This window comes from Conger conger, chromosome 6 (genome assembly GCF_963514075.1).
Source record: "Conger conger chromosome 6, fConCon1.1, whole genome shotgun sequence".
NCBI classification, from domain to species: Eukaryota; Metazoa; Chordata; class Actinopteri; order Anguilliformes; family Congridae; genus Conger; species Conger conger.
Window position 1 is genome coordinate 41,015,346 of NC_083765.1, and position 25,641 is coordinate 41,040,986.

The window sequence follows — 25,641 nt, forward strand, 5'->3', positions numbered from 1 at the left end:
AAATCGATTCTATTGTGTTCTCTTGTGTTAAATTTCTAAACGTGTGCCATATACCTCTCCCCCAGCCCTGCGCTAACACGTCAAAGCCCATATACAACGGGCCGGTCCCTAGAAGGTAGGAGACACGCCTATGAATTAGATTTTGGGTGGGATTGTAGGCGGGGTTATGATCCTGGTATAAAGCGCAAAAACCATGGATGTTTAAGGAGTTGTTTAGTTTCAGATTGCTGTTAAACTGGGTTCAACGAAATCAGCTCCCTACGTCACGCGAGAAAGGAATACATATATCGGACTATGAAAAAAGAAAACATTTGCTAAGCGAATCGACGCCTGGGAAAATACGACCAAATGACCACAGGAGAGCTACTGTCAAACAAATGGATTTTCAGCTCTATAAATAGCCCCTGTATTCATGCGCAACAATTTTAAATATTAATTGAGCTTTTGTATACCTGGTTTGGTTTTCTTTGCTTTCGTTTCGTTTGTTTTTTAACAGCAGGGCAGTGATTTGTGGCTGTATTTGCCAACTTTTTGTTGATTGTCACTTTGGATTACTGACATTATTTTGATTTATCGTTAGAGAAATGACATACTGAGAGGTAACAGTTTTCGACGAGGTGGGCAATTAACATACAGGAGGAGTCCCGGTGTTGTGAGCCGTCCCATTTGTCATCAGGTGTCTGTTGGAGAGAGGTCTCCTTGGGGAAGCAAAGCGCAGTGATTGTCTGACGTCTTGTTGCGAGCATTTCATCGGCCTTCAAGAAAAAAAACGGGGACTTCTCATTTCTGAACAGGCGGAGGCGTTTGGTCCTGGATGTTGCAGACTTGCCCGATTTCGTCTCGCCTCCCAATTCAAGCTTTCGATAACGTTTTACGGACTTGGAAGTTGGATTTAAAACAGTCTGGTCACCCGACTTTCAGTGACAAGATGATGGATGTCTAGAGGGAAATCGATACCTTTCTGCTGAGGTCCTGCGATTAAAGCTTTTTGCATGAATGGTTCGCAACCCAAGCTGTGTGAATTAGCTTTTGCCACAGCCTCACCTGGACGGACCGTGCATTACAGGGAAAATCGGTGCATCTATGTTTGCGGTGCATGTATAGCTATACATATCTCTTATATGTTTAACCGTGTGACGGAACCGTTGCAGTACCAGTGATCCAGTCACAAGCCGCGTACGACTCTTGCATTGGCTGAAGAAGTGACTTTATTTCAAGCCGCTGCTTACTGCACACACGGCAAAACGACTCAAGACCTCGCCATCGAAGTGTGTGCAAGGAAATGTCATTTATTTATTTCAAAAACAAAACAATTCATTCCATTTCAGAGCAACCAACAGGTTATTGCTGCAGTTTATAGTAGCGTAGTTATTTCGTTTTCATTTTACATTCTCTCATTATATAGCATTTATACATTTCTGTAAAAACTAGGAGACCTCAGTATACCACAGTCAAAGCTTTTTTATATCGCATATAGGCAATTTACTGCTGAAAATGTGCATATTTAGTATCGCAGCGTTCTCGCTGGGACTGTTGTTGGTCGGTTTCAGCGCCGTGGACACCCAGCCTTGCCCGGCACAGTGCTCGTGCTCCGGGACAACGGTGGATTGTCACGGGCAAGGATTGCGCAACGTGCCGCGGAATATCCCCAGGAATACGGAGCGACTGTAAGTGCTTAATTGAACTCATCCACCCAGCTCTTCCGCTCATTAGACACAATGAAGTGTGACTACTAATGAACATTACGACATGCTTGTATATTTTCTTCCGAATTAATGGGAAAGGGAGGTAGGAGCGTAGGCTGCTATTTCATGTGGTCAACCACAATGCCGCAACAGTGCGGCGCAGATTACTTTCACTAATACTCCCAATAGTTAATGCATTGTCGGATCGAGCAAATCGCGAGTTTTATATTTAAGAAAAATAGTTTGTTCATACCTATTTTTTCATATATTTCAAAAATTGATTGTTTCCGTCTCGATGTGTGCGGATGGATAGATATTCTACAGAGACAAATCAGCTGCTGGGCGTTTAACATATGAGAACTTTAAATGCAACATGTCGAATAATCTGGAATGCAAATTCTTGAATGCAGTAGATCGTGCTGGAACTCGTTGTTTACAAATAATTAAAACAATTAAAATATTAGCTATCAGTGGGGTAAAATAAAAACGGACAACTTTATCAATGACAAGTGTCAATGGTTGTAGGTACTGTAGATCTAAGAGAACAGCGTTTAAATAATTACATATACGTACCCGCTCAGGTGATTTAATTTAAAACGAATTAATAGTCATCTGTAGATGTATTTGCCGAGTAAAATTATTAATAATGCATTTGAATCGTTGCACATTGAGAGATCCCTCCTTCGTAAAATTAAGTAAAATAAAAAAGTATTCAGCAATAATAAATGCTTTCAGATTTTGTATTGAATGTTCTCTCTCTCTCTCCCCCCCTCTCTCTTTCTCTATCTCTCTCACTAGGGATTTGAATGCAAATAACCTCACAAGAATTACTAAATCTGATTTTGCTGGGTTGAGGCACCTCAGAGTATTGTAAGTATTTGTGTCTCCACGCATTGAAACCCTGTCGTATGTGCATTGTAAGCATATTGTATAAACTGTGAAGATGAATATGTATTCCTTTAAAACAGCTGTTCAGTGGGGTAAATGTATGTGTTCAAGTTAATAAAAGTGCATACGGATTATTATTTTATGGTGGCAATAGCTTTTTCCCTCCAGGCGATACATAAAACGTTACTTTTGTGACCATGACAGCTTCATGGTGAATGAATGAAGCCTACACAAAGTATCCCAGTATATCTTGAAAAGCAGGAAACAGTTATGCTACGCAGTCATCTGTATCTGGTGAGATCTGATGAACATTCACACAGCTAAATTTAGTAAATAAGCTCAAATATTAAGACTTTGGTGTATGCTTGACTGAAATACTTGCATTGGGCTAGTATGCATACTGGAGCCAAATGGAGAATCTGCTTTTAAAGTTTTTGGTAATTAGTTCTGATGATAGTTTCTAGTAGCATATTGAACAGTGATTCATTTTACCACTGTTTATATAAACAGGCACAAACAGTGTACATATCTGAAAGGCTTGACGGTCATGGTTATTAAACAGTTGTAGGTTCTTGATGGCGTTCCACTGAAAGTTCAATTAAAAGATCAGGCCACTTGTCAGAACAGGTCTTTTTTTGTTCGGCGTTCAGAGGTGAATATCCGGGGGTACAGGCTCTGTTTTCCCACACAAATCCACTTGTGCTCTGGCCGTTCGACACCCTCAGGAGACCTGGCAACGAGAACGTGATAAAAAACGTTGCAGTGAAAATACCTTCAGCAGTGTCATGTATTGATATTGATCGTCTCTCGTAGTGTACGTTTTCAGAATAGTAGAATATGGTTGTTGAGAGTAAGAGCAGGGCCGGGGACAGGAAATGGATTGTGGTGTCCTAGGAGGTTAAGGAGCTGGGTGAGACCTGGTGGATCGAGACCTGACGTTTCCCGCATCGTTTCTACAGGCAACTGATGGAAAACAAGATCAGCACCATCGAGAGAGGAGCATTCCAGGACCTGAAGGAGCTGGAGAGGCTGTGAGTGCTATCGGCCATTTTACCTTCGTCACCTTTCCTGTGTGTGTGTGTGTGTGTGTGTGTGTGTGTGTGTGTGTCTGTGTGTGTGTGTCTGTGTGTATAAGTGTTTTTAAATGCTGTATATGTTTCACACATCTTGACTGGGCCTTATGTACATGGATTTACAGCATTTTACTTTTTTCTGTAAATACTTTAACCTGATTTTTTTGAAAAACGATTGGTAAATTGGATCAATACTTCTGTTCTCTAACTGCTGACGCTCAAACCTTATACAGACGATATTCGCTTTTAATTGCTTTATTTCAGACAGCTCTTGGATAAAATCAAAGTATGTATGACTTGCTTCTCTGAACCTGTCTTTGCGGCTAAAAATGTATGAATCAGTAGTTTTTTCAATTCTAAGAGTTGCTCTTCAAAGATTTGACCAGAGAAGATTAGTCTTGTCATGTAAATGTGAAATGCATTTATTATCTTCAGTTCATATTTCCTGGTCTCTTGATTTCCAGTTTAGTGGGAAGAACAGCGTTCCCAACTCCGGTTTATGTGTTCGGAAATGTCATCTCTGGGCCTTGAGCTGACAGGGATAATTCTTGCCTGTGAATATTTCCTTTTTCTTTTCTTTTTTCCTATTTGAGATTGTCACATCCATTTGATGTGGAGGCGCGGTTGTTTGTAGGCCAACTTGTCCTCGGGGCAAACTAAATTCCTGAAGAATTCCTTTGGAAACCTGAGTTTGGCTTTAAGGACTCGCTTGTAAACGCATTCATCCTTTGTGCTTGTGAAATGTGGAAATGTTCTAATGGGCTCATAACACCTCTGACTGTTCAGCCGTCAATTCACTGCTGTCAGATTTTCATGCTCAAATGATAAAAAAAAGAAAACCCGCAGTAAAGCACCTATTATTTTGTTCAATTCAAATTCTGAATCTTCATTAGCCAGCGGGCAACTCTGGTTAGTTATATTGATAAAGGGACATTTTGCACCCCCTTACTCTCCCAAAAAAAACAAAGAAAGGGGAAAATAGCACAGGCTGTAAATCCATGTCAGCTGCTAATTAGAGGATTGTAATACTTTCCAAAGAGCCTAATAGTTTTTTTTTTCACAGCAAAATGTTATTATGAATTGGCTCTTTCAACCTGACTGCAGCAGGCACAAAGGCACTTTTTCTCTGTAATTGTCTGCCTCGTCCCTGCGCACATTAGCTGTAATTTAGAGATCCTGAGTTTTGTATGTTACGAGACGCACAAGGGAGTCAGGCAGAAACAGCAATTCCATTGTAATGTAACAATTGGGCACTCAGTAGAGATGAACCGTTGGCTGTGCGCATATTTGGGACGTGTTTTTTCTAATCAATATTGCATTGTGCCTGCTGGTACGCTGAAGCAGAGTGACCGAACTGCCTCTCCATACGGGCCGTCACCCTCCACCCCTCCGTACTGCAGGATTTAGGGTGCTGGCCCCACATTGTGCACTGCAGTGCCCTTTGAGTCCGGCCACGGCGTGTCTGCCGTGACTAATTCTGACAGGTGTAGGCCGAGCCGCGGACCGGACCTGAACAAAACTAGCGTCCTGCTCCCTTTTAATCTCAGAAGGCTAGCCCGTCTTTGTTCGGCGTAAGAAGCACGCATTCCTTAGCCTCCTGAGACCTGGTGAGGGGGGGAAACAGGCCCACAATCCCGCTGTGATAAAGCGTGAGAGGACAGCAACGGGCTCGGTGCGTTCCGCAGAACCTTTCCCGGGAGAACCGCTCCCTGCCCGTCTGGGTTCTGCACTGCTGGCGTACGTCCATCACGATGTTTGGATGGAGTTTTCTCTTGCCTGTTTGATGTGGTCAGGGCTGGGCTCTCATTCTCACTCAGGAAAAGGACAGGGAGATTGATACGGACAGTTATTTGGTATTGGGATGGCTGACAGTCGACCACGTGTCCCTTTATGTGGTTGTTTTCTCGTACGCTTTGGGTTCATAGGTGCTGAGACATACAAGGGGGGAGAGAGAGACATACAAATCTGATTGCCGTGCCATAAATCACCTTTTTACCTGTTGATATTCGCTGCGGAATGATCTAGACTTGAGGGGCTGTTTAAGGTTGGGGGTCTCCATGGACTTTGAAGTGTGTGCGTGTGTGTGTGTGCCGTTTGCTTTGATAACATCTGTTTTAGGGTTTTCAGGTTTTGGCATGAAGTGATATAGGGTATTTGAGCTGGTTTCCAGGGCGTCCTGGCTGGTTTAATACCTTTATGATTGCCAAGATATCTCAGCTGAGGAAGAAGCTTCTCTGCATGTGGAAGATAAAGGAATAGCGATATTATAGTGCACTATAACTCCGATAAAATCACATAGATTATAATGGAATGGACAGACCAGCCTCACACAGTGCAATAAAAATTTGATTCTGCATGAGGGATAAATTCTAGAATTTAATTATCAACATAACTATGGACAATGATAGCATGATAGTTCTGCAGTGCAACCAATTTCAATGATTGCATGAAGAACACAGAATATAAATAATTGTATGGGATACAGCTGTGCTTTCTCTTGACTGCACATTTTTATTAAAGAACACATTTATTAATCGACTTAATCTTACAGACAGCCATATGTTAGGTGAGTTATATTTTACCTGTCTACATGGCTGATTATGCTCCTTCAGAAACTTCGGGTTACGTGTCTTGTGTTTAGGGTGAAACCCGCAATGTCCCAGCCGGGATCGGAACCGGCAACCTCCCAGTTAAAAGGCCCTTTATCGCAGGGCTAGCCCACACAGGTACGGAGGGAGTGTGTCTATTTCTGAAGCAGTGATCTCATCCTCCATTACGACGGGCTTTCTGAGGCGACTTGGTCCCCCGTCGCTCCGGAACGTGCAACACGTGGAGCTTTCAGCTTTCAGCCCGGGGCACTGCCGTCTGCTTAATTATTTAATTGGCTGTTTCTCAGAGAAATTAAATATTTAAGATGGCTGACGTAATCCCCGTCCTGGTGTGGAAGGAGGCTGGTCGCACAGGGCGGTGGTGGTTTGGGGTTTGGATAATTCACGCTGCCTGATATTTCTAAAAAAGAAATAGCAGAAAAAAAAAGAAAAGAAAAGTACACTATATGTTAGATATAAATTATATAGATATGAATATTCTTATGGGCCCTAATGTATTAGACTGCTTATAAGTATGAAGACACTGCAGTGTGAGTGTCTTATAAGCTCATAAGTGGAAAAAGAAATGTATATCGAGCGAGGGACTGCAGTATTTCTTTTTTGAATTCTTTAAGTCTTTGTTTCACTTTGTGAAATATTCAGATCCTTTAAAATAGTAATTTTAACATGAGAAAGAACAGAGCACAGGGAGAAGAGAGGGGGTGGAAGGGAGAGATATGGCGGACACAGGCCGCTGCCGTTCTCTGTCTGTCTCTGCCCTTCGCTGCACACACTGGGGTAACCCAACCGCACACACACAACAAGAGCCACCAGGTGCCAGGACCCAGACGCACAGAGACAAAGACTCAAACGCTACTGTTTGCCAGTACGTTGTTCCTTCTAGTCCTCCTTCGAGGAAACATGACGATTTTTCTGAAATGATGTTAATAATTAACCGTGGGCTGAAATCCCGTTTTTTTTAAATCACTTTTTAAGTTGGTGTGAGAGGCGGCTTGTTTGCTCGAGGAAGCACTCCTTTTTTGTGTACCGTAGCGGAATTGCTGTTTGTCTTTCCCACATCTGTCTTTTTAGCCGTCCTTTGAGACTCTGTTTGCCTGATGCCGGCCTCTAACTTTTCACTTAGATAAGAAGTTTATTTTGCACGGATGTTTGTCTGTCAATGTTAAAGTGAAAGTAACTGTCCCCAGTCAGACTCACACACACATGCATACAGTACACACACACACACACACACACCCACACACACAGACACATGGTTGTGTTACACAGTATTTTGACTGAATATAAATATTTTATGTACAATTAAAATAAATATATATATGGTGTTTAAATTACACTCCACTCTCTGTGTGGTTTATGTGTTTATTTAAAATGATGATTTAAAGAAAATGTTAAATATTAAATGTTGAAATAAAATCACAATTACAAATCTATATTCAAATAAAATAATATTTACGTACATGCTTTAACACCAATATCCATTTTGTTTCCAGGCGTTTGAACAGGAATAGTCTGCAGGTCCTTCCGGAACTTCTCTTCCTGGGAACGCTGAAGCTCTACAGACTGTAAGTTCAACATTTATTCACTTACTTTTTACTTATTGCTTTTGGGTGAGCCGTGATTTGTGTCTGTTTTCCTTTTATTATTTTTTTGCTTCTGTTTGGTTTATTTTTTTCCCCCTCAAACGGAGAGCGCTGGAGTGTGTGAATATTGGTATTAAACCTTCGGCAGCCCGAACGCAAACGCTGTGTTACCCTCCTCTGCCGCGTCTGTGCCCTGTGAGAGAGTGTTTCCAGCTCGGCTGAACCTGTTGCTGTGTAAATCAGAAAGGAGTAATTGTGTTATGAGAAGCCCTTGGGTGTTAGGAAGTTGCGGGCGATGGTCTGGAATAAAGTAAAGTGGATTTGCACTTAAACAGCTGCTGCCCTGCTTCCTGAGAGAGGGTTTGGCTGGTTATTAAAACGCTTGTGGGCTGAACGGAGTGGGGCTAGGTTCAGTGGGTGCCTGCTCCTGCATTTCTCCCATATGTCATGGCCGGTTTGGCAGTCAAAGCTATGTTTTTACAGGATTTGCTAACTTGTTAACTAAACAAACTGGAGCATATATGTACAGGCTGTAGCTGTAGTTGTAATGCACTGCGACGGAGACGCACTAGTGTAGAAAGCCCCCGTCTTTTGTTTTCATGACACACTGACAAGGCGCTACATACATGCTGTGTGTGTGACTTCAGAAGCCGTGAGTTATAATCTCCTGCTGCCTTCAAAGTCTCTGTACGTGATCTGCATTTCCCACGTCCCTGTTCATCTCAATGCCTGAAAAAATGTTGTTGTTTTTCAACGTGACAATCTATCCGCGAATAAGCTGCATGAGAATTTAGGCAGAAAACACAGACAACATAAAAGAGTGAAAGGGATTTTGTGACATTTTGTTTTTCTGAAATCGAGAAATGTAAATGTGAAAATGTTGTGCTTTAACTCTGTAAATTAGAGGAAATAAATGCAGTGTTTGGTAAATGTCAGTAGGTGGCAGAAGAATTAGATTTGGATACTGTAATAGGGTAATCTAAAGTTTGTAAAAGTTATTTTGCTAAAATGAGCCGTGTAATTTAAATGATATATTTACCCTGGAGTGTTTTTGGGAAACAAAAAGTTTAACAACTTTGTTGTTTGTGGACTTGTTGCTGATAAGTGTCAAACACACAAGTGTCAAACACACAATTTAAAAAACTCAAAAAACCCAAAAACATTACAACTAAATTAATAAGGTCCATGAAACTAAATTCAAACAGCAGCCAAGGCGGCTAGACCAACATGCCTCCTCCCTGACACACATAGACACACACACAGAGACCAGCTGTCCCTGTAAGATTTTACATTGTTTTCCCACGTCGAGAACTTGGAGGCTGAGCAAACTAATGAAGAGGACAGCCCCAGACCTGTCCCACCACGTCACAGAGATCTAAGTTTGGATCGCTGTGGAGAATCGTGACTGTTTACCGCTATCTTTAGCTGATGAGAACGTGACTATTCCAGGCACTCGAGACATCGGTCCATTAGGAACAGACAGGCAGTATGTCTGAATGGGACGGGAGCAGATGTGGAGAAAGGGCATTACCCACGCGTTTGTGACCTTGATAAGAACCCGCGGTCACGTCTCCCTCCTAACCCAATTTCACCGTTCCGGCATCAGGTGCTGCCTCACACTCCGGGCCTGCGCCGTTTCAGTGGAAACCGGGCAAACCGGGTTAATGGGACAGATCTCATTGCGATAATGTCATTAGAAAATGGGCCCAAATGAGTTTTGTGAAATCGGGTTTCTCCCGAGACCTGAGACCCAAGGCCTGCTCTTTATTTGATTACTGAGTTCAACATCTGTATTGGACATGTTCATAGGATAATCAAGAAAGTATAATAATAATTATTATTAATAAATAATATTATTTGCACTTCATATTTTCCTATCAAGATTTGCTATATTTCGTTTCCAAAACATCTTCTACTGTTTTTCCACATAATTATTCAGTGACACTGATATATCTTGACTGGATCATGTAGGGGGTGCACTTCCAGAAATGTTACTTTAAGCGCGGGAGAGGAGGCCAGCCCTTTGACCCGGCCCTTTGAGTTGGGCGGCCGTGAAAAGACGCTCATGCTTGGGGGGGGGGGGGGGGGGGGGGGGTTGTAGCGGGGGTCTTGCGCTATGAAAGGGCAGCGCTCACTGTATGTGAGTTATGATTACACACGGTCGGTCGCTGCCACAGTAGCGGCCAAGTATGTCTGTCCTTTGTCTGCGGAGGTCTCCCAGGCTTCGCTGCGAGTTTAGGCCGTGGCGGTTTCTCAGGGAGCTGGGGGAGAATATTCCGGTCACAGCTGTGTTTGTTGGAAGCTCGGGGCCTTCCCAAGTTTAAACAACCTGCTCCTCCGCCACTCCATTAGCAGCAGTCCGTAAAAAAATTACAAAACACCAGCCCCCCTGTAAAAGTGAGTAGCCCCTATGCTAAAGCACCGAGCGCTCACTCAGTCTACTAATAACAAAACACAACCACCCCGTGTAAATTAATAGCCCCTACGCTGAAGCAACGAGACGAAACGATTTCTGTTGGCCTGATAAAATGGACAGGTATACGACGGTGGATGTGAAATGGTATAAATGAATATTGAATATTAATTGTGAGGCAAATTTGTCCAATCTGAAATGTGGATTTGTGCCGTGTGATTAATATTCACCTCTGCCAAAATATTCCCGCTGTTAATGCTTTGACCTGGACGCTGACCACGCTAAGAATGTTCATTGATACATAAAGTAGTGCACTCTCACACACACACACACACACACACACACACACACACACACTCAGCTTGCAGATGAAAGGGGCAGTGTTTGTTCTTTGTGTTCCTTTAAAGCAGAAGATATCTCGCCGTGTCTGCGCATTGTGAGCCGATGTTGTATTCCCCAGTGACCTGGATACTCACTGGCTACACGAACTTAGCCTCGTCCTTCCAGGCTTCCTCTTTAAAGAGGAGAGAGAAAAGAGGGGGGAAAAAGAAAGAAAGAGTGCACAGTTAACAGCCTGCTGAGTGCTCATCTGAGGAAAATGGATCCTGACTGCTTTTTTTCGGCTGGTTGGGCCGCAGTCAATGCCAGGGTGCTCCGGTGTTTTTCACCCACCAGCAGGGCCCAAACGCCTGGGCGCGTCCTGCTGTCCCTCCCCCCGTGTGGTGGGGCTCTGTCCTCCCAGAACCTGGAAAAAAAACAAAAACCAAGACAGGAACCAAATTCATCCTCATCTGCAGCAGCCAATTTGAGGAGATTAACACATTTATTTATCTGTCTATCTATATATCTATCTATCTATCTATCTATCTATCTATCTATCTAGCTATTGACCTATCTATTAACAAGTTTTTATATTGAAACAATAATAGGTTCATCAATTTGTTCAAGTAATGAATGACTGTCCCTGAAGAAAAACATGTCATTGCAGGCCTACAACATGTAAAAAAAAGCCCAGAAAACTCTATTTTGTTGTGACAGCAGACGTCTGCCTCGCACCTCTTTAGCGGCACAGATGAAACGTGACGGCGACATGGGGAGTCTATAGAAACTCCCGCTGAATTAATTTCTGCCGGCTATGACTAAAGTGTGGGGTACTGAGTGTGTCAAATAGCATAGCTCTGTTCCACATTTTCTCCATGGCCTCCTCGGCCCCTGTCACATTACATCTCACAATGGCTTCCTAGGACTTGCAGGTTACAGTTGCTACGGTTACTCTTGTCTTGTCACATCAACGTCATTAGTCATCCAGTTAGCGGCGATGATGGCTACCGCTGCTTGCAAAGGGAGGTGTTTTTTTTGATGTGGTGTTTTGCCTGTCATACAAATTGTAATTTTAGATGTGGTTGTTTTGCGTGAATTATTTGTACTTAATTGAATTGGGTGGTTGCTTCTTTCAACCAGCTCATTTACAAGTGTTAAAACTAATTGCTAAAAACAATTCTAATTTTCAGTTTTTTTATTTTTTATCCTTTGCTTTTTCTGGCTGTGCCGATCGTCTTGTGAAGTTAGAGTTGGATCTCATTCTTCTTTTGAAAGTTGGGCAGAGTTAGATTTTGTTCTTCTTGTGAACATTGGGCAGAGTTGGATCTTGTCGTCTCGTGAAAGTTGGACAGTGTTGGATCCCGTTCGTCTTGTGAACGTTGGGCAGAGTTGGACCTCATTCTTCTTGTGAAAGTTGGGCAGAGTTTGATCTTGTTCTTCTTGTGAAAGTTGGACAGTGTTGGATCTTGTTCTTCTTGTGAAAGTTGGACAGTGTTGGATCTCATTCTTCTTGTGAAAGTTGGACAGTGTTGGATCTCATTCTTCTTGTGAAAGTTTGGCAGTGTTGGGTCTCGTTCGTCTTGTGGAAGTTGGACAGGTTTTTGTTTTGCGGGTGGAGAGAGAGAGTGAGAGTGAGAATGAACTTCAGCTCGCGTTTGCTCTACAGCTTTGGCATTCACTGCATTCCCTTAAATCCCCTGACTTTTGGGATAACAGCCCCAAGGTTGGGGCAGCACATGTGAAGGCTTGATGTCCCCCATAAATTATGTCTACTGAACTACTGTTTATCCTGGGGAAAGTGATTACGGAAACGTGAGTGAAGGGCCCCACTGAGAACCCTGAAAGGTTTGACTGGTTTCTGAAAGGACACCGGAGCCGGTGGGAAAGGGATCGTCCGCAAATGAAAATCGCAGAGCACTTCCCTTTTTCATCAACACTATGACCACAGGAGCCATAAACCAACAATACTGTCTCCGCCCATGTTATAATCCCATGGATTATCTTAATTTTGTGATTAAATGATACATTTGAGTTTTTATTTCCTGATAGGTAGCTCACTCGTTTATTTCTGTGTGTGTATATATGTGTGAGTATGAGTTTATTTAAATATTTAACTGCTATTTATCATCTACATCATCTCTAATGTAATTTCAATTAAGAAAGAAAGTTCTAGCTGACATTGGCACAGCAATGTTTTGAATTCAGCAAACTAAGATAAAATATAGTCAAATTTGCACTTTTTGCTAAAGCTAAATCTCAGCGTTGATTCTGTTTATTTGAAATGTGGAGGCGCGGGCGTGAAATTGTTGGGGTTTGTCGCTCTGCGTTTACGCCACTGATGTCAGCTTTCTGAGCGATTTTGCGACCGCACGGTTGCGGCGGGCGGGCCAGCGGTCGTCAACAGGAAGCTGTAAACAGAGTGACAGGCCACAGCTGCTCCGGGGCCAGGGAAATCCACCAGCTCCCACAGTGCACTGGGGCAACCTCTCCTACAGGTGGCTCTCATTAAGGGCTTACATTACCACAGTGACAATGGGGGGGTGAAGGACGAGGGAGAGAAAGTGTGTGTGTGTGTGTGTGTGTGTGTGTGTGTGTGTGTGGACACAGCGTGAAGCCGTCATTCTATGTGTGCGAGAATATTAGAGAAGATGAGAGAGGGAGAAAACAACAGATTGAGACGGAGGGAGAGGAAGGGTGGAAGCGAGAGTGTGTAAGGGGAGAGGGAGAGAGAGTTAAATGTCTATAATTTCAGGAGAACAGCGGGGTTGAGTGCTGTTCATCATCTGCGGTCCTTTCCACTGTCACCCTCAATGGGAGGTTAATGACATGTCCACAATGACAGCTCATATTTTCCTCTGTACGGCCAGGAAAAGGCAAACAAAACCGAAATTGTCCTTTTATTCGCACGGATACTGTATACTTCCTGCGATATATTTCCCCCTAAGCGTTCTCTGGAGAGCCTGGTGGTAACCGGCTGTCACATGCTGAAACTGCCTCATAAATGCACGTTTGTGTGTTTAAATCGGCAGTGTTTCAATGAACAGGATTTTACTTAAGATAAAATGGCTTCCCAACTGCAATCAGTCAGATATTTGCAGAGACTTCATACTTTGCCTGCATGAGTTAAATGTAAAAGATAAAAATAAAAAAAAGGTCAATGTTAAGAGGAAAATGCCATCCTTTTTCATCCAAAACATTTTTAATTTGTGGTGAAAAGGTTATATAGTGTTTCTGAGCTATTCCTAACTTTATAACCCTAAATATGTTTCCCCAGAATGACCTGGAACCCTGACCATAATGCTAACCCTAAATGCTAAATATGTATTTATAAAATTGCCTAGAAAGTACATTTTCCTCAAATTCATATATACACATTTTTAAATTGAAGATTAATTTCTTAGCAGATTGGAAATGACAAAAAAGCTGAATTTGTATACATATTTGCTTTCCTTGTACTTTATTTGTACTTTATTCACTTCAACACATAAACCACATTTGAGTTTCACTTCAAATTCTTTTGAGAAGACCAAGGAAAAACATGACCGTGTTCACCGATGCTATCTTTAAGGACTGAATGACCATGTGCATTTAAACCATGTTGCCTTGAAAAGCAATGTTAAAAGCAGGAACGGGGTCTTAATTTTACCGTGTGTAATCTTGTGTTGAAAGGAGCCCTATCTCCCCAGCAACGTAAAAAAAAAGATATCAGAAAGGGATGAAAACATCAGTGCAGAACACAAAGATTTGTATTTTTGCAGTGCTATCATCCTTTACAAAAAACAAAAACAAACATGAAAACCTTCTGATAATCTCCCAAGATCAAAACAGAACAGGCATGATATTACAGCTCTGCAAAGTTGCTCTTATCTAGAGCGACCCAAAAGATTGAAGAACATCAGCGTTTGTCTCAGTGCAATATCGCCAAGAAGGCCCATTTATAATGGATAAGAGTAAAACTAGCTGAATGTACCAACAGTTAGAATTGTAAACAATAGTTCATACCACAGCACAGCTATGCTCATTTTGCATGGCTCTGCCTACAGCATTGCTATTCCAGAAGGAAATCCAAAAACAGGGTAGCTGAAGAGTTTCAGGGGAGCCAGGGTACAGTCTTTCTGTGTGGAGATAGTATGTATCAAAGGTCTAATATCGTATCGCTGGGTCCCACGTGGGCTGTGCTTTGAGTTATCTTGACTCGAGAAGGTAAAACCTTTCTGAAAGTAGCTGGCTGATGATGTCTGCCTTCCGGGAACACCAAAAGATTTTCAGCCAGGCTTTCCGAAATAAATTGGGAGCTAGATTAAGAGGACCGACCTGTTCTTGTCTGGTGAGGTGTGGGAGTTTGGTTTTAGCAACTGTTGATTAGACTAAGCAGGGGACAATCCCTCCTGGAGCAATGCAGGGTTAAGGGCCTTGCGCAAGGGTACCACAGCCGTCAGGATCTTATCACGAGGGGTTCGAACCACCAACCTTCCGGGTCCCAGTCATGTAGCTGAGCCACTAGGCTACAGGCTGCCCCAACCCTGACAGATGAGCTCAAATAGTCCTGAAAAAAGAGCCTGTCCTTTTCCGAGCCTTTGAATTAAGACTAACAAGGTATACAAGCAACAGCTAATTAAAAAATGCAAACATGGTTTCCACTTCAGGAAACTGGTGATTACATTGGTTTAGCCTTGACGATTATGGTGCAGAGGTCGGACCAGCTGCTCTTTTAGACTAGAGGTTGCGAGTTCAGATCCCACGTGGGCTTCTGCTGCTGTGCCCTTGAGCGGGATACTTAACCTCAGTCCCGACTGTGTGATAAACACCCAGCTGCACAAACACAGGGTGTGAGAGTCTGATCTGTGCAAACTGCTCCGGCCAGAGTAAATGGCTGGCATTTATTTAGCACCTTTATCTAAAGTGCTTTACAATTGATGCTTTTCATTCACCCATTCATACACATGGACACACCTTGCCATGCAAGACACCAAACAGCTCAGGGACACTTCCACACACCCAGGGCGGGATCGAACCGGCAACCCTCCAACTGCCAGACAACTGTTCTTACCACCGGAGCCAAAGTCGCCCCATGTGGGTAATCACTACAAGTACATACTGTGACACAATCTCAAATAGTGCAAAACTTCATAGATACATAGCGCAATATCATAGTGCATGGTTTAATAAATACATAACACAATGTCGTTGTGCATCATTTAATAACTACATAGTTCAATGTCATAGTGCATAACTTCATATATACATAATACAATTTAATAAATGAATAATGCACTGCTGGTGAAAAGGTGTTGGTTCAGAAGTCAGAAGTTCAGTATTCTGTATAGGGTTGTCTGTACTGCAATTTTCTTTTTTAAAAGTGCACTTGGTTCAGCTATACGTGGAAATCACAAAATTGGATGTAACAAACATTTATACAGTTGATCTGAAATGTAAGGCAGAAACTGTTTTTTCCGTGGAAACAAATTAATTTCTAGTGCAATCCTAAACAATAATCTGTGCAGAAAGGAACTGACCACTTTTCACAGCACCGGGCCTGAAGGGCTGTAACATAAGAAATGAAGAATATGTTTGAGATAAACCGGAGGGTGTTGTAGTTTTCAGTGCTGACTTGACCATCACTCAGCTCAGAAAAATAAAGGAGTGAGTTTTCATCGCTCCATTAATTCACCCAGTTTTATATTTGACACATTCCAAAAAAACAATTTAGACTATACACAAGGATTATTGTTGTTTCTTTTATCGTTGTAACTTTTTATGCGTTTACTTATCTTTTTGCTGAAAGCATGTCTCACCTGGGGTTTGAACACCACAAAGTCCTGCAATGAAGTGTGTAAAATTATACAGTTATTATGCTGTTGGGCTTTAAGTAGAACAGGCGTTTTAAAAAGGAAATAAGAAAAACAATAAATAATAAAACACCGTCAGTGTTCCATCCTTCTTCATTAGAAAAAATCGCCTCAGCATCAAAGTGCTTTTCTTCAGGACTTCCCAAGGTTTCACAAGGTTTCACAAGGTTTCGCAACTTCTGTTTATGTTTTATTTATTTTTTTAATTTTCGGGATTCCGTGTCAGTTACACAACTGAAAATGAATACATGGAAGACAAGCGGGAGTTTAACTCCTCAGCTCAATTTAACTCATTTTTGGATGAAGAGACTTCAACTGGTATCGGAGAACTCAGTTACATTCGGATGCTCCGGTTTGTTTTTTTGGGGGTGTTTTTTTGGGGGGTGTTTGAAACCCAGCAGAAGGGGACCCCTGAAGGAGTGAATACTGTGTGTAAGAGACCGCTGGAAGCTTGATTGCTTTCCCCTCTTCGGCCTCCATTGATTGAGGGAAGAAAAAAAAAAGAGAGGCCTTAATTCAAGTTGTGTTTGTTCTGAGTCTTAAACCGTCCAAGATCTCCCAGGGGGAGGGAGAGAGAGAAAGAGAGGGAGTGAGAGAGAGAGAAAGAGAGGGAGTGTGTGAGAGAGAGGGAGAGAGGGTAAGAAATCAGTGCGGGACGACAATTGTTCCTAATCCCCGCAAAATGGTGGCGAGATGAAGTTTGCCGTTAGCGGGCCCGAGTGTTACCTAGGTCACGGAGTGATGGGACAGCCTGGAAAGGAAAGCAGCAGGGCTGATCTTTGTGTTTTTTTGTCTGAATACTTAACCTCGGCTGCGGCTAGCCTCCCCCACGTGAATGCGTCGGGGGAGTTGTTTGAAAATGGAAGCGATTGACCCCCCCACACCCGCCCGCACACACACACACACACACACACACACACCCATGCCATTTACAATGCTAACTATTGACCAATGTAATTACCGGGGATTGAAAGTATTTTAATTTCCTTGCAAAATAATCGTTTAATTAACAGCGGGAGTTGAGAACGTTATCGTGCCGTCTTCGTTTGTTTCCTAGGAGATGCTGTGCTTCCAAATCCAAAGCACGCTCAGGTCAAACGTCAACTCTGTGTTTGTCTGCAAATTTCACAAGTTGCACTTATATGAAATTGTTTTGACCTGTAACTGATGTGTTTCAATAAGGTTAGCCTGTATTATTTGCAGTGTAAACATTGAAAACACTGAAATTTCACATTTCACATATTCCTGAACATTTATATTTATTTCATTGAATTTCTACTGGTTGGGAAAACATATTTATGTAAACTTTTTTTCTCAGAACAGAATCATAGAATGTGTGTGTGAAACTGAAATCCTTGTCTTTAGTTACTTCGTATTATGGTGCTGGCCAATGTTTATTTTTTGGTTTTCTGTTATTGTTGCAAAAGTAAACCAGAGTTGCTCTAGATGAGCGCTTTCTCCACAAAAGACTGGAGCTGAATTATTATGTCGAACAAATGTGGCCAAAACTTGACCTTGTTTTCATATGCGATCAATTAGGCTGTATAGCAACCCAGCACATAGCTGAGAAGAGCATAGAGTATTGTGGGAACTGAGCTAGATGTTGCAAAGGTGCAATGGTGCAAAAGAAGCTTTTGAAGTTTATCTGTATCCTCCCAGACCTCTCCTTGATTAATATTATTATTATTATGAAAAACTTGCTGAATAAGTTGGAGGTTTGTTGTATCACCAGTGTGGTGATTATGTCTGGTGTTTTTTTAAAGGGCAAAGACCACTGTACCTCGTGGAGATGCTTAACGATAACTGCTTTGTCACAAGTCACTTGACTTCACTTGCAAACAATGTGCCTTGACTCCTGAGTGAATTTGTAGAATTTGAGGCAGTTCAGCTGCCTGACGATGTAGCGTTGGTTTAGCCGCAGAGATGCTACTGAGCCGTGCTTACTTTTTTATTCCATTTGTCTCCAAAGTTTTTCTTTCTTCTTTGACCTTTGCTGCTACAGTCGGAAACTGCCTAATGAAATATGTCATTCACACTTTTAGCAATTTTTTATTCACTAAGTTTATGAGCCACTAAATCTAAATTATATCGAGATACTGTGATGTGCTAGGTTATGAAAGATGTGGGGTGAAGATTGTTTTTTTTTTCTCCCTAAATTAAATAAAAAACTTAGATAAAAACTTTGAGCATAATGTGGTGATAAGAGAAGGGTTCATTAATCTCACTCACTCCCTCTCCTTCTCTTTATTTCCCCCCTTTATTCCCTCTCTTCCTGGTGAATTTATCATGTTTTACTGTCCGTATATATCTCTCCCCACCCCCCCTTCCCCTCCCACTACATGTTTGAAAATATAGAGTGTAAAAAGAGAGCTTGAAAAGCAGGTCTCATTGGAGGTGTTGAAATCTATAATCAGCGAGGGGGCGGGGGGGTGGGGGGCGGGGGAGCGTAGGGGCAACAAAAGGGCTGCTTTCTGATGCTGCGCTCTGCAGCGCGTGATTGACACGCCAAACAGATCCGCACTGTTCCCGTATCCCACGCTGCGGAAGACAAAGAAACGGGAATATCGCCTAAGCCTCAGGAAGTGGCCGCAATCCATTTTTTATTGAAAACTCATTAAGGTCAGCCCTTAAGATCGTATCCCTTAATTAGCGAATGAAAAGAGCCTCTGTTCGGCCCAGAAATCCGCTGCATATGGACTTCCTAGATGCTCTCCGGGAACGTTCCTTTGGAACACAAGTGGAAGGAAACTGAACTGGGTTTTATTCTTCTCGGGAAGAGAGAATTTATCACTAATATTTCCCATATAAGCCATCAGATAATGTGATAGAAATTTCAGACATGAACCTGCCATTAAAAATGCAGTTTCGGCCTTGGAGTGCACACACAACCAAACTAATATTAGTGTTGCGCACAACTCTTCTTTTGATTTTTTTTTGTGTTCCCTCAATAAATCTGGGAATACTTTTGCTGCCTTGAGAAGGTTTGCCTACATGACTCACAACAATAAATCTCTGCTTGAAACAATCTATGTGAAAAAAGAACAGTCAATTGAGATACTGTTTGTGAGTTATGTGCGCTTCTTTAGCTGGTGTTCGAGTGACATCTCTATGAATGTGCATTCCACAAGTGGGTGAAATGCCATGCATATTAGTCTTCAGCGTGTTTCTATGGACATAGCTAATCCAGTGGTGAATCACGAGAGCTGTTTTCAGCATTGTTTCCTATGGGTCTTACGCTACTTCCTGTACGACTGATTCATCAGAACCAGTTTTCATCCTACCTTTTACCTCCAGAATGTAAAATATAAAGCACTTCCTCCCTAGTCATTCTGCGTGTCATGACAAAGCTGAATTTACGATACTAGTGTGGTAGAGCAGGGGAATGGACCGGAATTCAGTGTTGTTAATTTACCTGCTGGAGGACAACGGGTGGGTTGTATTTTCACATTAGGGTGACTGTGCTGTCATTCATGTCTACACTCTATATCATGATTTAACTTAAATCTATCAAGACATTCCTAAATATTAACTGAAACTTTTGAAGGAAGACCTTCTTAAGTTAATCGTAAAAATATGCTTATTTTGGTAACACCGGTCTTGCTTCAAGGTAACTCAAGCCCTGACAAAAGATCCAACGTACAGTAAATAGCAGCACAAACACGGTGGGGTTTTATCCTGTTGATTGCCCGGCCTTTACGGAGTGCGGGTTTTTGATGCCCATTCTAAACGGGGTGAAATGGAAGTCACTCGGAGACCTGGAGATTCGGGGGCGTTGTTGGGCGCTCCTGGCGGTGTGTCATCCCGGAGGGGAATGAGATCAGAGGAAGCGGGGGACGGTGGTGGAAATGTCAGCAGTAAGTGGGCAGATGAAGGTGCGGGGGGCGGGTGAACCGAGCCGGCGATACAGTGCACTTTCTCTGGAGAAATAATGACATGGTGTCACATCCCTGTACTGATACAGGTTCCTCCGGGCTATGCCCTAACCTTTACTGCCTTTTCCTCATCTTGATATGATTAGATACGTCTTTACTGGGGCGACGGGCACTCCGTGGGCAGTTCTCGCACGGAGTGTATATACTGGGAGTTTGGCCTTTGATTCACGGGCCAGGCTGTTGAAACAAATTCAGTTCAGTTAAGTTCGCGCAAATAGAACTGCTTACTGTACCATGTAAAGAGTAAAAGTAAAAGAAATGAAGCAAAAAATAGTAAAAGTCCATTTTAAATCACAGTATATTTGAAGAAGATAGCGAGCTTGACATTGGTACAAATATTATTTTGAATGCTTTGCACTATTTTCAATATACAGGATGATATCAGGTTTGTGAAGATAATAAAAAAGAAGGCATCCTTACGTGAATAAACCAGATATGCTATGATAGAATAGATGGAATGATAAGATAGAAACATATAAGAAGTGCAAAGTGTTTGAAACTGATGGCTTGAACTGAAGCAGGAATGAGCTGGATGACGCTGAGAGCTATTCTGTCCCAGTGAGCAGAAGCCAGAATCTAGTCGCCTAGAGGGGTGGAAATCTCAGTTGGGAGATGTTTTGACATACATTAAACGGATAGGTTAACCCCAATATAGCTCACGTTTTACCCAGCAATAGCCTGCCTGTGTCCTATTTGTCTAGAAAACTTTCACACTTTTCACTGCCAAAATGTTCACAGGGGTATTTAGCTGTGTTGCGTTTAGCATACAGGGATCGGACTGACGAAAAAAAGTTCCACCTGCAGCCAAATACTGTAAATAAAGAATGCCAACATGCCCTGCGAATCACACTGTCAGAGCCACACAAGACGAAAGCGTTGTAACACACGTTTAATTTTTACGCTGTTGAGTTTTACAATGAGGTGGGCTGTAATTAGTTCAGAGTGACTACACATTGTGCTTCAGGGAGAGACATATTTTCTGATTCAGTGTTTTTCTTTCGGAATAGGACATGTAGCAGAAGCAGTGGGAGGGAGAGGGAGATAATATATTGAATGATATATTGCGCATTTCTGCCCAAAGGGTTCTCTAATACACATAGCCGTTTGATGACGTTTCAGAAAGTGTCGGAGCCTGGGGGCGTGCTCTTGTGAGGAGCTGAAAGTGGATGTCTATAAAAGGAAATAAGTGTTTTTAAACCGTTAGATCTAACCAAGTGTATTAATAAGCATGATTTCATTCTGTCTTGCATCACCTTCCAGTTCTCTTCAGATGTGTATCATGGAAAGATCTCATTTTTTTGGGGGGGGGGGGGTTCTTCACACTTGAATGAATGTTAAAGTACCATGGTAAATCAGGACTAAACGCAATGTTGTAAGATCTGTCCCGAGTAAACGCAACATCGCAAATGTCACCACGGGTGAACGGGTGAGAGTTTGTCTTTTACAGCGTTTGGACCTGAGTTTAAGCGCTTCTCCAGGTTAGGGCTTTCTCTGTGGAGCAGAGACGACAGAAGCGATCCGCAGACATGGCGCATTCTGAACCGCGGCGCTCGTCAACACCGTGCCCGTAAATCACGGACGATCCCGCAGAGGCCAAACGCTGTAGCGCTTCTGTCGGGAAGGTGAACGGAGGCCTCGCTTTCCGTATTTTATGCCTTTTGTTGCTAATGCGCCGTTCAGGAGAGCGATTGAACGTCTGCCCGGATAATCTGCGCTGCATCCAGCGAGTCGGCAAGACCGAACCCATCCCTCAGAACGGAGATCCCTGGGGCTGGAAAAGCACGCATCTTCCCCTGTGGGCTCGCGGGAGATGGCGTGGTGCCTTCGCTCGGAGACAGACTGTCTGTTAGCAGACACCTCGGGTGATTCCAAACAGGTTCTTTTGGCGTAGAACGGAGCGATTATGAAGAACTGAAACACAACCCGGAAAATATTCTGCTTGTTTAATTTCAGAAGAATCTCTCCCCCGACAGGAAGAAAGAGATCTATTCTGTTATTCTGTATCTGGTGAAAAGTTTTGATTAACACCAAGACCTTTTAAAAAAAAGTGTAAAGGTCACTGAAGGTTTTTCTGGGAGGTGATATGTAGTTTTCATTTAAATTCCCACTGTACATTAAATTTCAGCCTGGAAGTCATTTGAATTTCAATTTGAAAAAAAGTATTTAAAAAAAGTTTGTCATGTCAGTCTTGATTTTTCATCCTTTTTATAATTTCAGTTGCATAATATTTCAGTAGATTTTCTGACTAACTGCCACTATGATAGTTTCATGTAGCATTGTGTATACAGTCCACTAGGGATCTATAGTCTGCTGAACTAATATCCTATTTGGAAGTAGTTCTGTTGTTCACAACAAATACATACAGTTCTTGTAAATTTGCCCTTGTGGAAAGGCTCTGTCCAGCTGTCCAATTAAGTACTTTCCCTGGGTTTTCCCTGGGAGAAAACCTAGGTGTCTTTACAAGAGCAAGATGGAAGTTACTTGACTGGGTGTGGCTGCCTTGTCTTGACCAGGGATGTTAATGCACGCTCGCTGAGTTTGCAGAGAATGATGCAAAAAACATTAACGCAAATAACCACATTACAGTGGTATGCAGAAGAGCATCTCTGAACTCGTAACGCATCGTAACTCTTAAGTTGATAGGTTACAGCAGCAGAAAAAAAAAAGGCTAATAAATACCTAATAAAGTGCTCTCTGAGTGTATATCAGACCGTTCTGTTAGAGGGCAGCCCTACACTCTAGATATGCTTTTTCTCTATGAAACCTGCACGGGATTGGTGATTGACTGTTAGCATAAAGCTATTAATATCATGTTTTGGAGATGAAAACGGAAAGAATTCACCTGTTGCCATGGAACATAAACATCCTTTAAAGGTGAGGAATATTAATGAGAAATGTTCAGCTCCGTGTGTGAAATTGTAAACTGGGCTGAGTGATAGCCATAAGGGATACACAGAAGAAAATGAAGTTGAATGTGAGTGATGCACAGTCACTGGGTAGGCTGGGCTCAGTGTGAATATGACTTGATCAGGACCGTGGTGCAGTGGGAGGTCTGTTCGGTGGAAGGAATGTTTCCTGCTCGCAAACACAGCCCTAAACAGCTCGCCGGGTTACAGATCAAAGCACAGCAATGGAGAACCTGTACTTCAGCACACACTAAACACTTTCTCTTCCCTGCTCCTGAACCTGTGATCTCAGGCCATCTCTCAGCTCCTGGACAAGGCCCTGGGACCTCAGCCCAGCCTTTCTCTGACTCACACAACTCTGACTTTTTTTGGTTGTTTTGTTTCATGCACAATTTGGTGACTTCTGCAATCACCCAAATTGCATTTGGCAAATTGTATTTGTGAAGTAATGCATCATGTTTTTGTGTGTTTATTTTAAGGTGAAATTCAAGGGCATGTTGGCTGAACCCTGGTCTGTATTATAAGTATCCTGGTGTATTTCATTTGGAGCAGTATTACTAAGTGTTATTAAGTTGGATAGCTGAGTGCTTTCATGCCAGTACCCCTGTGACTCATTAGTAATGTTTTGTCAAGCATTGAAAATACAAAAATGAATGAAATTAATTAAACTAAATTCAAATAAACTTATGTCAGAATCGTGTCAATGTGTTCGCTGGTTTTTAAATCAGGCTTCATTCAAGTGTTATGGACCGTGTCAGAATAGTTGCTCAGATGCTGAGCCTGTTTTTGATTAATTCGGCAGAGTTGGCTCACGCAATACAAGGTAGTTTTCTGAGTTTCTGGGAAGAGGAGATTGGCATGATTCACAGATCTACCAGGGTAATGTCAGCTCTGACACCCCAGCCATTTGAAATGGGCGCAGTGTCTTTATTTGTCCAAAAGCAATTAAATGTAGCAGTCTGCCATACCACTGTTGCTTTGTTCCATTGCACTTGTAAAATTTGGAACATTTTATAGATAAACAAAGTAGGCAAGCCAATATGTTGATACCAAAGTTCTGATTGTGAAACACATAGGGGCAAGGCAAAAACAAATTGCTAGGAGGTATCTTTACTTTGTATATTAGTAACTTTATGTAATGAACAGTTGTGAAATAGATACAGGCAGTTAATTGTGAACACAATCTTGGGGGACTGTGTATTTTTACACGGTCACGTCTTTCCTCACTGTGTGTGAGCTTTATGGTAGCAGTCCCAGTTGTTTGATTGCTGTGACATTTATAGATTGAGCTTGTGTGCTCTAGCTGTTGTTCCAGGAGACAGATGTGTGTGTGTGTGTGTGTGTCATTTAGTAAGAGAGAGAGGAAGAGTGTGTGTTTATGATTGATTGCACATGTGGGGAATGTGTGTGTGTTTTAGAGATCTTGAGTGAGAGTGCCCGGGCATGCATGTGTGTTTGTGTGTTCATGTGCGTATGTGCATGTGCGTTGTTGGGCATGCACATGTGTGTGTGCACGTGCTTGCATGTGTGTGTATGCATGTGGCTGTGTGTGTTTGTGTGTGCATGTGACTGCAGGTAATGAGGATTGGTGATTCTTTAAGCCTTTTACTGCAACCTGTATCCTAGCAACTGAGCCGTGGCCATCATTTCCTCTGGAGTTTCACCCTCAGTAAGACAGACAAAAACAATATTCTCAATATGAGTGAAAATTACTAAATCACTTTACCGTTTGACTTCTGGGGGGAAAATGTGTTACAACACTAATATTCATTTTTCTGAAGTGCGTTTTTAGAGTTCTGACTTAGAGTTCCGTTGCGGTTCTCCTGTTTTTACAGCCAAGCCTGTTGCTCATTTGGTCTTAGGTCTTTCTTCTGCATCCCCATACTGTATAGAGGATTTTTTAAGTATTTGTAGCGGTTTTGCTTCTGATGCTGGTTCCCATACTCTTGTCCCTGTGTTTGGCTGAGAATCGGGTTCGGAAACCCCCACGCACAATGCCCCCCACAGCCCCCCTAAAACCCCCAGCCCCCCGCTGGAGCACCCTCCATCAGCATTAGTGGCACTCGAGTGGAATAGCAGGCACATTTTTTTTTAATTCTGTCATTTGGTGTCTTTAATTAGCGCCCTCGTCCGTCTTTGTTTTCAGGAGGCAGCGCGGTCTCACGCTGTGGCGGGAACGCGTCTTGCGCCTTTCGCTCCGGTACCCGCCCGCCGTGCCCGCCAGCGGTCATGTGACATACGCCAGTAGCCAAGGCGACTCATAAAACAGATAGAGCGACAGGCGCAGTCTGACAATGCAGGTACAAGCCTCAGTACCTGCAGACTGAAGGTGGAGAACGTTTATTCTTTCTTTCTGTCTCTGGAGATTAACAGAGATTTTCA

At 42.6% G+C, this 25,641-nt stretch overlaps 1 protein-coding gene across 4 annotated transcripts in view; it reads left to right on the top strand.

Annotated features, from left to right (window-relative positions):
* Positions 1-235: 235 nt before the first annotated feature.
* slit2 (slit homolog 2 (Drosophila)) overlaps positions 236-25,641 on the top strand; it is a 155,571-nt gene continuing 130,165 nt past the window's right edge. For all 4 annotated transcript variants that reach the window (XM_061244957.1, XM_061244959.1, XM_061244958.1 and 1 more), the window contains exons 1-4: positions 236-1,667; positions 2,484-2,555; positions 3,533-3,604; positions 7,749-7,820. In XM_061244957.1, the coding sequence (XP_061100941.1) occupies positions 1,495-1,667; positions 2,484-2,555; positions 3,533-3,604; positions 7,749-7,820 (389 nt within the window). In that variant the 5' untranslated portion in view covers positions 236-1,494. The remainder of the gene's footprint in view (positions 1,668-2,483; positions 2,556-3,532; positions 3,605-7,748; positions 7,821-25,641) is intronic.